The sequence below is a fragment of the Alosa pseudoharengus genome, unplaced genomic scaffold (genome assembly GCF_046254945.1).
Source record: "Alosa pseudoharengus isolate Yale_2024_CS ecotype anadromous, Long Island Sound unplaced genomic scaffold, YU_APseudo_1.1 YU_APseudo_1.1_scf_11, whole genome shotgun sequence".
Taxonomy (NCBI): domain Eukaryota; kingdom Metazoa; phylum Chordata; class Actinopteri; order Clupeiformes; family Clupeidae; genus Alosa; species Alosa pseudoharengus.
Genome location: NW_027468576.1, coordinates 25,205,730 through 25,219,805, shown reverse-complemented (window position 1 = coordinate 25,219,805; position 14,076 = coordinate 25,205,730). Strand labels below are relative to the sequence as shown.

The 14,076-nt window shown below is 40.7% G+C and overlaps 1 protein-coding gene across 2 annotated transcripts in view; it reads left to right on the top strand.

Moving 5' to 3' along the window:
- Window positions 1-14,076, top strand: part of gabrg3 (gamma-aminobutyric acid type A receptor subunit gamma3) — a 93,915-nt gene that overhangs the window by 54,514 nt on the left and 25,325 nt on the right. For both annotated transcript variants that reach the window (XM_076277584.1, XM_076277583.1), the window contains exon 4: window positions 4,984-5,204. In XM_076277584.1, coding sequence (XP_076133699.1) covers window positions 4,984-5,204 — 221 coding nt within the window. The remainder of the gene's footprint in view (window positions 1-4,983; window positions 5,205-14,076) is intronic.

The following is a 14,076-nucleotide window of genomic DNA, read 5'->3' as shown; positions in this document are numbered from 1 at the left end:
CGTTGGGGATGTCAGCTCCCGGTCACACGTCATGTGTTCACTTAGTGCCACAAAACTGGGCCGCCAGGCATGCTGGGAGAAATCTGTCAGACCCAGTGCTGTCTGCATGTGACCACCTCCTTTATGTGGCCCCCGCCCCCTCACTAGTTTTGTATCCTTCTTTATCCATTCAATTGTAGGCCATTTTTTATTATTTAAAACCCAAGCATGTATATTAATTGTGCTATATTAACTGAAGCTAAAGTATAAGTATATATATACTTTTAAAAGAAACCATCTTCAAAGTATGCATTCAAAATGGCTACATAAGCCATTTATAAACTTGCATTTCCTTTTCTTCACCCACAAAAGCAAATATACTGGAGAGAACTGTGACCTTATTGGCTTCAGCTTTTTGAGGCACTAAAACACAAATAATCAAAACATATTGTTTATTTGCACGCATGCTGTATCAGTCCGGAACAATCAGGCATGTGAGAAGCAGAGATATCGCCTCATTGTGAAAACTAGGCCAGGGTTTTCAACTTTGGGTTTGTTCTTCGTTCAGAAGTTAAGACAAGAAAGTTGCAACGCTCTCTTCCGTAATGGAACTCCAGGGAGAGAACCTGAAGGTCAGCTCAGCATCATAAAACGCAGAAGAGCAGAACAGACTGTATTTGCTGCTTCCCTTCTTTATTTAAGCCAACGTCTGTGTATATCTGTGCCCAGCTGCAATGGCTTCAGCTCAAATTAGTTCTGTTTATCTTATTTCTTTGCACTTCTGTTTTTTCCCCCTTTTTCCTCTCTCTCTCTCTCCACTGGATGCTTGTTTGACCTGGGGAGAAGTGCTGTCCTCATTCTCCTGTCCACCTTTTTTTTTACCTCTCACACAAAAGACTGTGATTAAGCTGTCATGACCTTATGACCACGGACTGCAGCCAAATTAAAACGGGTGGCAAAAAGATGCTGTTTGTTGATATAGAAAGGTCATGTGACGTCCGGTTTTAGGACACGTGGACAGAACAATATGTGTGACAGCGACTATTCATCCTGAAGGGCTATGACTGGACAACGGACAGAGAAACCACACACTGAAGGGCATTGTTTTGCTGTCTCATATGGTTTGAAGTATAAAAATACTCTGCAGTTCAATAATGTTTGCATCTGCCATTTTGGCATGGGAAAACATTGATTGCAAAGGATCAAAAAACATTCTGTAAACACAGCTCTGACAAGGTTGTCATAAGTCAGCAGCACTCCCTGATAGCAAAAGAGCAGGCATCAGAGCAGTTGGGACACCCTCACAGAGTATGTTCATTTGGAGTCACTGACTGGATGTACACTGACATCATCAGAGAATTTCCAGTGGTTGTAATTAGTCCTCTGAAATCCCTTCCAACATTTGGGTTTAATACAACTGAGGGGTCAACTCCCAGACGGAGGGACTGGCAAGAGTAAATTAGCTGGACACTGTTTCAGGGCCCAGTCTAAACATCAAAGGCTGCATGAATAATGAGACCATTAGTTGTCTGTACCTAGTATTACCATAAGGACACACGCGAGGACCTTTTCAGACGCATCCACATATTTTAATCGAATCGACCGGAAGTTCTAATCAGAGCATAGGCTTGAAATGGAAATTTTAATTGTCCTATTTATGTGCACATTCAGTTTTCAGGACTTAAACTGCCACATGAAATGTCAATCATTTTCCCTGAGGAAAATATGGAAAAATATTTTGTTTGGAGTTATAAATATGTTAACTTTGCCTTATTTGCCCTTATCTGCTGTTGGGAATTCCATTTTACTCCAATTAAAAGACATTTCTATAATCCACACATACACGAAATTGACATAGTAACAATGGAAATGTTTGCAAAGTTATGGCTTAATACAGTGGGGCCGATGAAGTCTTATGTCCATCTTTTGTTCCTTTAACATTTCTTATGAAGCAAAGCTTGAGGTTACTGTAGACATTGCATGAAGTACTTACAGTATGTTGTGACATACACCACAAATAGTGTTCCTCAAGCAACAGAAGGCCAAGCAAGTGACACCAAGAACTAGGTTGTTGCAAATACTGTATATACACTGTATTGTAGTCGGAGTACCTCAGAATCAGTTAGTGAGTTAGTGGTACAGACAAGGAATTGTGTAGTTCCAGCCGATGGTGTCACTCTAGCAATACAAACAAAATAGGCTAGACAATATGCAAAACACAACATATAGACAACACACAACGTGTAATAGGCCAGAAACAATACAAAATATACACAATATACAATAGACAATAAACAAAAACACAGTCTTTAAATATAAATGGGTGAGACTGAGGAAGAGAATAATCCAGTTGAAGGTCTCAGCTTGGACAACAAAGTAGACCATAATGGTGTTCACTATCACAATTCTACACTAATGAAATCAATAAAACATTTTGAGACCAAGCTGCAAGTGATTTAATGAAGAAAAAAGACACCCACTGCTGAAATGCATGTGGAATACCATTATTGGAACTTATGTTGAGATGTCCTTGAGGCATAACCCTTAGAGAGAATAACCCTGAGCTCCCAAAATCCAAATAGCCTATTTGCTTTTAAGGGGGTAGAGTAAAATTACTGTCCTTGGCACGCCATTTCTTCTGTCTTTCTTTCTTTCTTTCTTTCTTTCTTTCTTTCACTGTCTCTTTCGTTGTCTGTCCCTGACCTATCTTCAGTGCACGTTGGGTAGCAGACAAGCGGTGTGCACTGAGACTCCTGTCGTCCAAATGTACGTTCAGTGGAAGAGTCCGGAACAGATGGCCCAGATCCCCGGCATGTTCCCGCTCTGGTAAAAGCTCAGTGTGATTAAGCCGGAGTCCTCTGCTAACAAGTCACTTCAGGATGGCGGAGACCTGGTGCCTGAGCGTGATACATTATTAACAGCCACTCCGGGCTCCTCTTGTCTCCTCTCCCCTCCCACAACGTGGCTCTTTTGGGCGGGGGGGGGGGTATTTCACAAAGCAGGATGGATGTGGCATAGAGTTTCAGTGGCCTCTAGCCAGGCACCATTCTGCTAATCTGTGAAATTGGTATGATCGGATGGACACTGTAACCCGCTAAATCCTCAAATGGATTCAAGGCCTGGGAAAATACTTGTGTGGTGCATTATTTCATTTTTTTTGCTCTTTTTTTTTTTTTACTCTGGGTCTTCCCTTCTCAAACGCGTAATCCCTGTTACAGCAACGCAAAGCTAATCCTGACCTCTGTCCAAATCAGCGCACTTGGCTGGGATCCACCTCCGAAATCCTGAATGAAAAGATTCTGTTAAAGCAACACTTCTCTGACGTGGGCAGGCGGAGGCTGGCGGAGCATGTGTATGCGTCCCACAGCGACTCACAAAGTTCACAGTGAGAATAGGGATACAGCCAGCGACAAAACAAATCCCTTAAACCACATCTACAGATCCCTTTTATCCATTTTAGGATAGAACAGAGAACAGACTTATCCCAAATCTGATCGGTTTCAGTACAGCAGAAGCAACTATATATGGCTAATTATGTAATATGAATTCATAATATGTCAATTGTGCATAATCAGGTGGGAAGATTGTATTGTAGGACAAATATGTACGTGGTTAGTGTTAAACCACATGTTTATGTGGATTACACGCCAAGAGGTTGCATCTACTTGTACCTAACCTCGTAAACCAGACTCTTCAATTCGCTTCTCTTCGTGCAAAGAGTCTGGCCAGGCGTCATTGGCAAACGTCTTCTTCGTGATGGATGGACATTTGTTTGAAGTTTAAAATCATTGGAGTTCCTTAAAACAATCACTAACGTTTGGTAATAACATATGTTAACCAGGGGGGACGCAACTTACAGTAAACGTAATCGCTCTCAGCCACACCCTTTGTTTGCTGGTTGGTTGGTGGTTCGCTGGTTTGGTTTTCTACACGAGAAATCCGTGGAAAGCACATCTGTGCCAGTCTACGACTGAAGCGAAATTAAATTGAGCGGAAGTACGTAGACGGGCGGAGACAGGCTAGCATAAACCTGCTTTGACCTTACTCAACTTTATTACTTTATTTAGTGGCGTTGCTAACAATCTTTTCGGATGCAGTTTAGTTATTTAGATCCAGCAGACTGGGTTCTACATGTCAAAATGGTCAATACTGCTCATGCAATAAATAGAACCAATGAGCATTGAATTGGTTTTACTAACACTGGCTTTCAACTCTACATACAACTCAACATCAGGGAATGTTCCATAAAAATTATCGTTTCAGAGTTGTAAATGTAGAACTGGGGTAATGGAGGATTCCCCTGTCAATGATTTGACACTAACATTTGGCATTTGATGCTCGAATTTGATATCATCGCCACATCAGGTGGTAAACAGATTTGATGCCTTATTTTACTGCTCTTGGGTGTAAGTGTCACTGACACACATTGGCACACCTACAGTATGCACATTCAGTGATATTTGTCACTAGCCCGTGATGTCTGACCTGAACTAATTGCAGTGATTCAGGAAATGATGGATCCTAAACACATTCTGATTTGGTACTTAGCAGACCTCGCTCTTATAAGCACTGGAGCAGATGCCTGTGTTTGGAAATGGATTGGTTTGAAATCCATGGATTTGATTTTCACCACCATGCTCCTCACTCGTTGAGAGCTTGCCCTGTCATCTCTTATTAGTGCTGCCTGACTTCTGTAACAGTGTTGTGAACAAATAGGAGCTGAGGGTTCCCCAGGAATGCCTGAACATATTACCTGAAAAGATGAGGATTTTGTCCAGGCATTTTGGCAGGTAATCAATAGAAATTACTGTTTTTATTCCAAGCGAGACAGTGCACCAGTTTGACACCTCAGTGTGCTTGGTGATGCACTGGACTTTTATATGGTTTGCTCTGTGTATCGGCATGGAGTTTTTAATGCAGATCGAGGCAGTACCACCTGTCTTGCCACTAACAATGAGCACTCCATTCATTGATTCTTTTTTTCCTTTTGTGACTCTGTTGCAGGAGTACCAAATCGACATAATTTTCGCCCAGACGTGGACAGACAGTCGACTAAGATACAACAGCACAATGAAAATATTGACTCTGAACAGCAACATGGTGGGTCTGATCTGGCTGCCTGACACCATATTCAGGAACTCAAAGAATGCAGACTCTCACTGGATTACCACACCCAATCAGCTCCTTAGAATATGGAATGATGGAAAGATCCTCTACACGCTGAGGTAAATTTGACGTGTGTGTGTTTGTGTGTGTTTGTGTTCCTGTGTGCCTGTGTGTGTGTGTGTGTGTGTGTGTGTGTGTGTGTGTGTGTGTGTATGTGTGTGCATGTGCATGCATGAGTCAGTGTGTCTGTTTTAAGTTATCATTGTTTTTATTACTGAGATAGAATATTGTAGTTGAATATTACAAGATAAAAGTGAGATATAGTTGCGTATGCTAACCACAGACCATTACTCACAAACAATACAATGTATTCGAAACTTTGTGAAAGCGTTGTTCAATATTCTTTGATAGCAGCAACATTCTACAAATGTAACTGTTGTTTCCAAAACTTTTGAAAGAAAACATTAGGATAAATGATCATTCAGAAGCGATTTCACATGAGGACTACATTTATAATTAGGGGATATTAACACATTAGAGGTGACATTTGGAGACGAGATGCAAACTAAAAAAACTACAAATGGCCCTTAATGAGACATCTGGGACGTCTGTTCTCAGGACCGGCCCTTTCTGAGCTCTTAATCCGTCGCCTTGACTGTTGGTGTGACTGATCCTCTTGAGAACACAAAAGGGGTCTGCTTAATTGGATTGTTTTAATATCCAAATGAAAAAAAAGTAATCAGATGGCACTTTTTTTTTGAAAGAATATCAATGACCATTTCAGTGACAAGCTCTTTTGTCCATGAAGGCCCTTTTCTTTTACCTCACCCTCTTAATGTTGTCAGTTAAAGTTAAAATTAGACAAACTTGCTAAAACAAATCAAAGTGTTCAACAACAGTAAAGTTGTCCCTGTCACAGCTGTTAATAACTTTGATATCAGAGTGTCACTAAAGATTCCCTCGTGGGGGATATGAGCACAGGTGTCAACCTCCTGACAGCTTTGGCCATTATAAAGTTTGACAGATCTCGACTCTGTTCTGAGCCTTTGTGGAAGCCATTAAAAAACACCGGCTCCTTGGGAAGCGCTTTCCTTTTTGGCTGCAGGATAAACAAATCTTCAATCATCTTTTTGCTGAAATGCCTTTGGTGGAAAAGAGTCCCAGATTTGTTGCCAGAGATTGCTCCTGGCCTTGGGTGAACTGGCAGATTGTGGTAGCGCTTAGACATGTGAAATGTGACTTCATCGTGGCCCCTGTATGCCATGGATCAGCGAAGAGCTCTGTCATCGTGACACAGCCACTGAGTTAAGCTGGGGAAAGTTTAGCACAAACAAGGCCGCTTAAAGTTCAGCCAGTCTAATGTGTCGCCTGATCTTATTCATCAGCCTCATAAATAAACAGAAATTTTTTGTACATGCTGTGACAGACAGGGACAACTTCACTGGAGCGCAAGGGGCCGAACGTGTTTTTGGGAATGGTCCAGAGGGAGAGGGCACTGTTAAGACACTCAGATTCACAGCCACAAATTCAAAACCATTCATCATGCCTGCTATCTGGACAACTCCCAGGCTTATCAGAAGCAGAGTTGATAACTACACAAGATTTGCACATACACCTTGTTTACCATCTTTAAATCATCCCCAAAAGTACCAGTGATGCGCCGGGCAGACATAGCAGTGAAACCACTGGGAGACATACAGGTCTTAAAACTAAACTGATATTCATCTTAATTTCTTGTGAAATACTAACTGCATTAGTTATACACTTGATGCAACTTATTTCCTGTGATCCTCTCAATGCACAGATGAATTGAGGCTGGTTTGAGACTGGTTCTGTAGTCCATGCTTCAGGATCTCTGTTTCACAGTAACATATAATGCTTTGACATTGTGCATATTGCCTATCCTGTCACCACCACCCGTTGAGCTAGGGGCGAGCAAGACCCTCTTAATGTGTTGTAACCATTATTGTTAACTTTACAGGAGGTCCTCATTCTGTAGATAACTGTATAGTGTATAGTGCCCTGACTAAGTTTTGTCTATGTTGCTTTTTTGTTGTTGCTGCTGTGAGACAGTATGTAAACAATATCGCAGACATGCATAATGAAAGCAGATGTGAAGGGAGTTGGCGCCAGCGGCTGTTTTCTTCATAAATAAATGGAGTTTGTGTATACTGAAAAAGAGAGAGGGGTGGATGGCTCGGTTACACATGGAAATGCTCTCCTTGCTTGTGAGGCTGCTCTGCTTGCTAAAAGTGCACAAGATGACAGGACGGGTGTGTTTCTCTCAATGCCGCAGCAGAAATATAATTGCTCCATCTCACCAGTATTCCAGACTCAGGCTCAGCTTCTTTATGAAGATATCCATATCATTTCTTCTCAGTTAGTCACAATCAAACACTTGGTGTTAATGCAGCTCTGTAAAAATATAAGAGACTACTGCACATGTTTCTGATGTCATCCTGAGTGACATTCGAATGAGTTGACGATCATATTTAAATTTGTAATGGTCTCTTAATTTTGAATGTGACCGTCAACTCATTTGAATATCACTCAGCAATATGGTATAAAATTCTCGCCAAAAGTTTTCTGTACCTGTACCAAAGTTTTGTGCTTGTAAGAATATTTTGTGCTCGTAAAAAATATTTGTGTATATGTAAAAATAATTTGTATCTGTAAAAATATTTTGTGCATGCAAAAATGGTTTGTACATCTTCAAATCCGTTTTGTCACTGTGTAGAAAAAATGTTTGTGAATTTGCGAACGATTTTTGCACGCACGGATTTTCCATTTGCAAGTGCGCATCTGTTTTCTACAGACATAAAACAGATCTACGGGTACGAAACGAATTTACAAGTACAAAACTTTTTTACAAATTTTCCTAAAACAGCCAATCACAGCACTGCTTACTGAACGGCCAGTCAGCCGATCAGCTCACTTCTTTAATTCTGAAACACTGGACATCTCTGGGTACATCCATGTAAACACTACAGTCAGAAGAGGTGAAACAAGTATTGGCTGGGCTAACGTAACGTCAAAGATACTGCTTTTATCAACTGTCTCTGCTAACGTTACGTGAAAGCACCGCACATATAACATGGGAAATACAAAGGGAGGGAGGGAAGGGAGTCAGCCTAAAGCCACCCTGAACTTTTTTGGTCATGTAGTCTAGCAGTAACTGTTATGTTCTAGCTAGCTTAGGTAACAAGCTAACTTAGCTAACAAGCAAACAGCTCAACTTAACTCTATTCCTTCCCTACTATGAATCTAATATCATTAACTAGAACTAATAAACAGTATAGTTTAAAACGCGAGCACTGGATAGGTAATTAGTAGGTAACAATAGGTAATGGCAGCTAACTGGGCTAGTATTGGCTGGGCTAAGCTAACGTCAAAGATACTATCAACCCTCTCTGCTAACGTTAAGTGAAAGCACCGCACATATAACGTGGGAAATACAAATGGAGGAATGACTAGTCGGAAAAAACTAACACAATAACTATACAGAACAATTATATCATTAATAATAATACTAATGATCCGAATTTTATTAGTTCTAGTTAATGATATTAGATTCATAGTAGGGAAGGAATAGAGTTAAGTTGAGCTGTTTGCTTGTTAGCTAAGATAGCTCTTCTTTTTTAAGTGTTTCACCTCTTCTGAACTGTGGTGTTTACATGGATGTACCAAGAGCTGTATTTTCTATGTCCAGCGTTTCAGAATTAAAGAAACCAGGGGGTTGTTTCTAGAAAGCATCGTTTGCTAACTTGCGTCGCAACCTTGGTAGTACGCTCCATCGTTCTTGGATTTGGTGTTTCTAGAAAAGGTAGTTCGAACTCTCAATCGCAAAAAAGGACGCAAAGTTTGGTCGTTTGAACTACTGCCCCTAGGCAGTCGCACTTGTGTCGTTCCTTGGTAGTTCCTGTTGGTGTCCGGAGCGCCTAACCAAAAATCACAACCGCCTAACCAAAATTTGCGAAGTGGATGTTTATCTCGTGACTCAATGATTGATCTATCCTGTAGCTTAATTTTGATTAAGACACTGACTCCCCTACTTGGCTCATTCTTGCTATTTATGTTAATTCGAGTATTGCCTTGCTTTTAGTATTATAATCTTCACAGACTCTTACAACAGCAGTGATAAATGGTGTAGTGGCTAGAGCAGAAGACTTGTTATCCCAACGTTGTAGGTTCAATTTTCTTATGATGTGAGATTGTCCTTGCTTCTCGCTACCTGCAGGTGAACTAGTGTGACACGTAGATTCAATTGTTTTTGACTGATGTATTGCCTACCTATGGTCTATGGTCGAGAGAGTAACTATATACATAAATATGTATGGTCAAAACCTATTGTTGTGTCTCGTAGGCCTACTCTTACTCAGAGATGAAAAGAAGAGATAGGATGCGAACTCCGGCCGAGCGCGCAGTGCACCAACGCGCTGCCGTTAAGCCACGAGACAGTTGATAACCTATGGGATACCCAGATATTTGTCCAGGCTATATATTTTTTCCAACTCATAGATATTTAACACAAATAATGACTCATATTGGTCTGCTTAAGTTAACTTAAGTTAACGACCCCCAGATCGGCTGACTGGCCGTTCAGTAAGCAGTGCTGTGATAGGCTGTTTTGGTAAAATTTGTAAAAAAGTTTTGTACTTGTACATTCGTTTCGTACCCGTAGATCTGTTTCATGTCTGTAGAAAACAGATGCGCACTTGCAAATGGAAAATCTGTGCGTGCAAATATCGTTCGCAAATTCACAAAAAAAAATTCTACACAGTGAGAAAACGGATTTGAAGATGTACAAACCATTTTTACATGCACAAAATATTTTTACAGATACAAATTATTTTTACATGTACACAAATCATTTTTACGAGCACAAAATATTCTTACAAGCACAAAACTTTGGTACAGGTACAGAACACTTTTGGCGAGAATTTTATACCATACAGCAACAGTAGTCAGAAAAATATGTTAGTGGTCTCTTAATTTTTTTCCAGAGCTGTGTATTAGGGCTGCTCGATTATGACAAAAATCCTAATCACGATTATTTTGGTCAAAATTTTACTCACGATTATCGATTAACGATTATTCATAAGGGTATCCCCTGGGTCTTAGAAAATACGTTTCATAATCCATTGGGACTGAAGAAGCAAACAATCAGTGTTAGTGATCTAATGGTAGCATTTGAGTTTGCCTAATATTATCCTTGTGTAGTACAAGCTAATAGACAAGCTGTACTGTGCTGATTTAAAAAAATAGGCGTGTTCTAACGTTAGATTAGCCAACTTGCCATAAGTTCTCTGAGTAATTTGGTCGCCTCGATCGACAGTGATAGTAATAAACTTAGCATAGAATGCGCTAGTTACAATTTTGGCGTGGTTCATGAAGCTGCCAACTGCAGGAACACACACACATGCAACCCAAAACTGATTGAGTGGCCTGTGCACAGAGGGGAGGGGCGTGTCGAGTGTGGGGCTTAAAGAAGTAGCGTGAATCAGGGCACTGTATGAGTTGAAATTGTATGTATTTCCAAAAACCCTATTTCTTAACGGAATGTGGCAAAATAATTGTTTTTTCTCGATTATACTATTTTTGTGATTGTTTGGAGCCAAAATTGAGATTAAAATTTTGAAATGTGAAATTCGATTAATTGCACAGCCCTACTGTATATTAACAAAGAGATTATTGGCATGTCTATGGTATGTTTTTTGTTGGTTTGTTGGTTTGTGTGTCAATAAGCAGGGTTATTAAAGAAAAATATTGGTCCAATTTTTGTGAAACTTGGTAGAATAGTGTAGCATTTTGTATTGCATTTTGAGCATATCTGACCCAGCAGGGAAACGCTCTATGAATTAAGTTTCAATTTCACTAACATTATGAGATACTGCATTTAGCTCAGACAGAGGTCGGCACACTCCAAATGCCTCTCTAGTTCTAGCTGAAAAATATGTTAATCCTTCTCCATCTTAGCAGCACATGCAGTGCCCAGAACACTGAGATTCTCTCAAAAAGACCAGGAGAAACATGCACCTGTTTCATGAGGATCACTGAAATGTCTCCTATAGCTAACACCAGCCATTGAAGCCAGAGGCGCTATATACAGTAAGCCATAGAAGGTGTAGCTCTATATTTCACTACCCAAGAGTGGGATAGTGAGGGGTGAGCCTTGAAATTACTTATTTACCATACATGCACGTTTATATAAAACACAGACAGACACATATACAGACACATTTACGTTTATAAAAAAAATACTGAATTCTGAACAGCACACACATAGATGTCTGCTATGTTCATATAACAGGGCGCACGCAGAAAAAGATTCAGTCCATAATTTTAAGTTAATAATCAGTGTTCCATATCAATATAGTCTGTAGTGGTAGCCATGGCAACAATGGGAAATAGTGTTCACAGCTAATTGATTGATGAGATTGATGTGTGTCATTGCATTCACATCAGTAAGAAGAGCAGTAGCAAAAACAAGTGTATGGATTTGTTTACTGTGCAAGCTAACATCCCTCCACCACGCTCATTATGGAGTCATCCTATCTCCATTCCATCAATGATTTTTGTGTGCTGAGACACCTTTATGGTAATGTTCTCTTAAGTATTATTTATGGAGTATTTTGATTCCGACTCAATGTTTCATAAGAAATTAGCTGTAAGCTTCTTTATAGCCTCTGTGTTGTATACTCAGTAAAATAAAAAGTTAAAAACGTGACAGACATATCTAAAAATAAAAAATAAAATCTATTGTGGTCTTCTGTCTGTCTGCATGTTTCCCCAAGCTCAAACAACAATGCCAAAACTCTAGCTCTTAAAGATGCAATTCATACTTTCTCCCAAGGTTGACACTGATGAAGGCCCTTGTCAAAAGCCGCCTTACACTGACAACCACTGCAAACAAAAATCTTGTTCTGTGTTGGTTAACAGAAAGCCAAATCACAAGAAAAAAGAGATACTTTTAAAAAAGAGTGAAAGCTCACCTCCAGCGTAAGGAATGTATTTTTGGCGGAGTGCGTCTTGGTTAATTTATTTCTTTGAGCGAGACTTAAGACAGTGGCCTATTTAGTGCTCCAGCCTGTTTCCTGAGAAGCAGGGGATGCAAATCTGCTATTTGGACCAGGGGAGATTTCACAGCCGAGCAGAGCAACTTTGTCATCCTGTCTCCAACGCTCTGCCAAGCATTTCCTTGGCAACAGGAAGACCCCGCATTCAGGCTCACAGGCAAGTTCATGACAGTCCAATCAGGAACAAAGAGTATTAAAAAAAACAGCGACCCACCACCACCACTACCACACACACACACACACACACACACACACACACACGCACATACACACACCTCAGTACAGAGGCTCATTGGGAATCAATATTCATGGGCTCTGCAGTCCCACCAGTGGTAGTTGATGATTAAGGGGGGCAGTGAAATGCCATGCTCCAGATTAATTGCTCTCGTTGGCGTTGTTGTCAGCTCGGATAAACAATGGAGGCTATTCAGCTGATGAGGATGCTCCCTCGCGCCTGGGCTCTGTACACTCTCAGCTTAGATTGTCTGTACAGATATCCTCATAATTTATTCCCTAGCGTTAGTCACAGTCTTAACGCCTGATGTTGATGTATTGTTACCTTCCACCAAGGAGATTATGTTTATTAGTTATTATGTTTTTTGTTGTTAAGCTAAAGAAAATAGAGCACATCACTCCAGTTCTCAGGTCTTGGCACTGGTTCCCAGTTTAGATTCCTAGACAGTGTAGCTTATGCCAAGCATAAGCAATCCTCCTCTGTCGTAACAGCACATTAAATTACTATTGTGTGATAATGTGCTAGCCTGGATGCTAGCCGAACTTAGCCCCGCCCACAACATTTAAGGTCGGGAAGTTCAGTCTGGACTTGTTCTTTTGTGGAGCAACTATGCCCGAACCAGAGTTGTTCAGAGTCAAAGTTCGGACCAGAACTCCTTAACGGTTTTGTTCAGAGCTGAAAATGCAATTGTGTTTGACAGAGGACAGATGTACAGATGTAGGTTGCTAGTGACAAAACATCAGCTTTCAGCATGGTACGATGTCTTTGTAAGTGACATTTAAATAAAAAGTGTTTCATTCTTCCTGGTTGTTCCTTACAAAAACGCTGTTGCCAAAAGGTAGACATTTAAATTTCGCTATCACGTCTGTTGTACAAGATATTTACAGTGCAATAACCAGAATGTTAAGGCATTTGTGGAGAAGAAGGCATTTGGAGAAGAACCCCTGTATCAGTTGAAACACGCACCATAATCATATCCCAATGGAGCAGTATAAGACTCAAATTCTGACTAGAATTGAGTATAACGACGTCAGGCTAATAATGAAATAACTTTGAACGTGAACTTGTTATTGGTTTGTTTGTTTGTGTCTGTAAGCACGGTTATGCAAAAACTACTGGACCCATTTTTATTCAACTTGGTGGAATGGTGTAGCATGGGCCAAAGAGGAACCGGTGACATTTTGGAGCAGATCTGAGCCAGGGAACAGCTATGTGAATTAAGTTTCACTTTCACTAGCATTGCAAGATTGGGTGGAGGACAGGATGCTCCAAGAGTCTTTGTAGTTTGGATTTAAACTCACTTCGAAATAGTTCTGAGAGAAACCTCTCCGTTGCTCTCAACATTGTGTGTAACATGCTGTTTTGTACAGTCAGGCTGTGATGTGACTTTCCTTGTCGCAGTCAAAGGCATTTCCCTGTGATGCAGTCACTGGCCTACATCTGTGCTCCCCGTCTCACGGGACTGGAGCGCGATGTTGTGGGGTGTGAGGTGAGGCACAGGTGTGTGTGGGGAATACACAAAACCAATCTCTGTCCTCCGTCAGACATAAGCCAACAAATGAGAACTGTCTCGGATACTTACCCTCTCATTCCTATCCTGTTTGACTCGCCGTGTCTCCCAAAGTGATGTAGTTCTCAAACAGAGCTGTCCCAGGGCCTCTGTCTAGTGTGTTCTGCAAA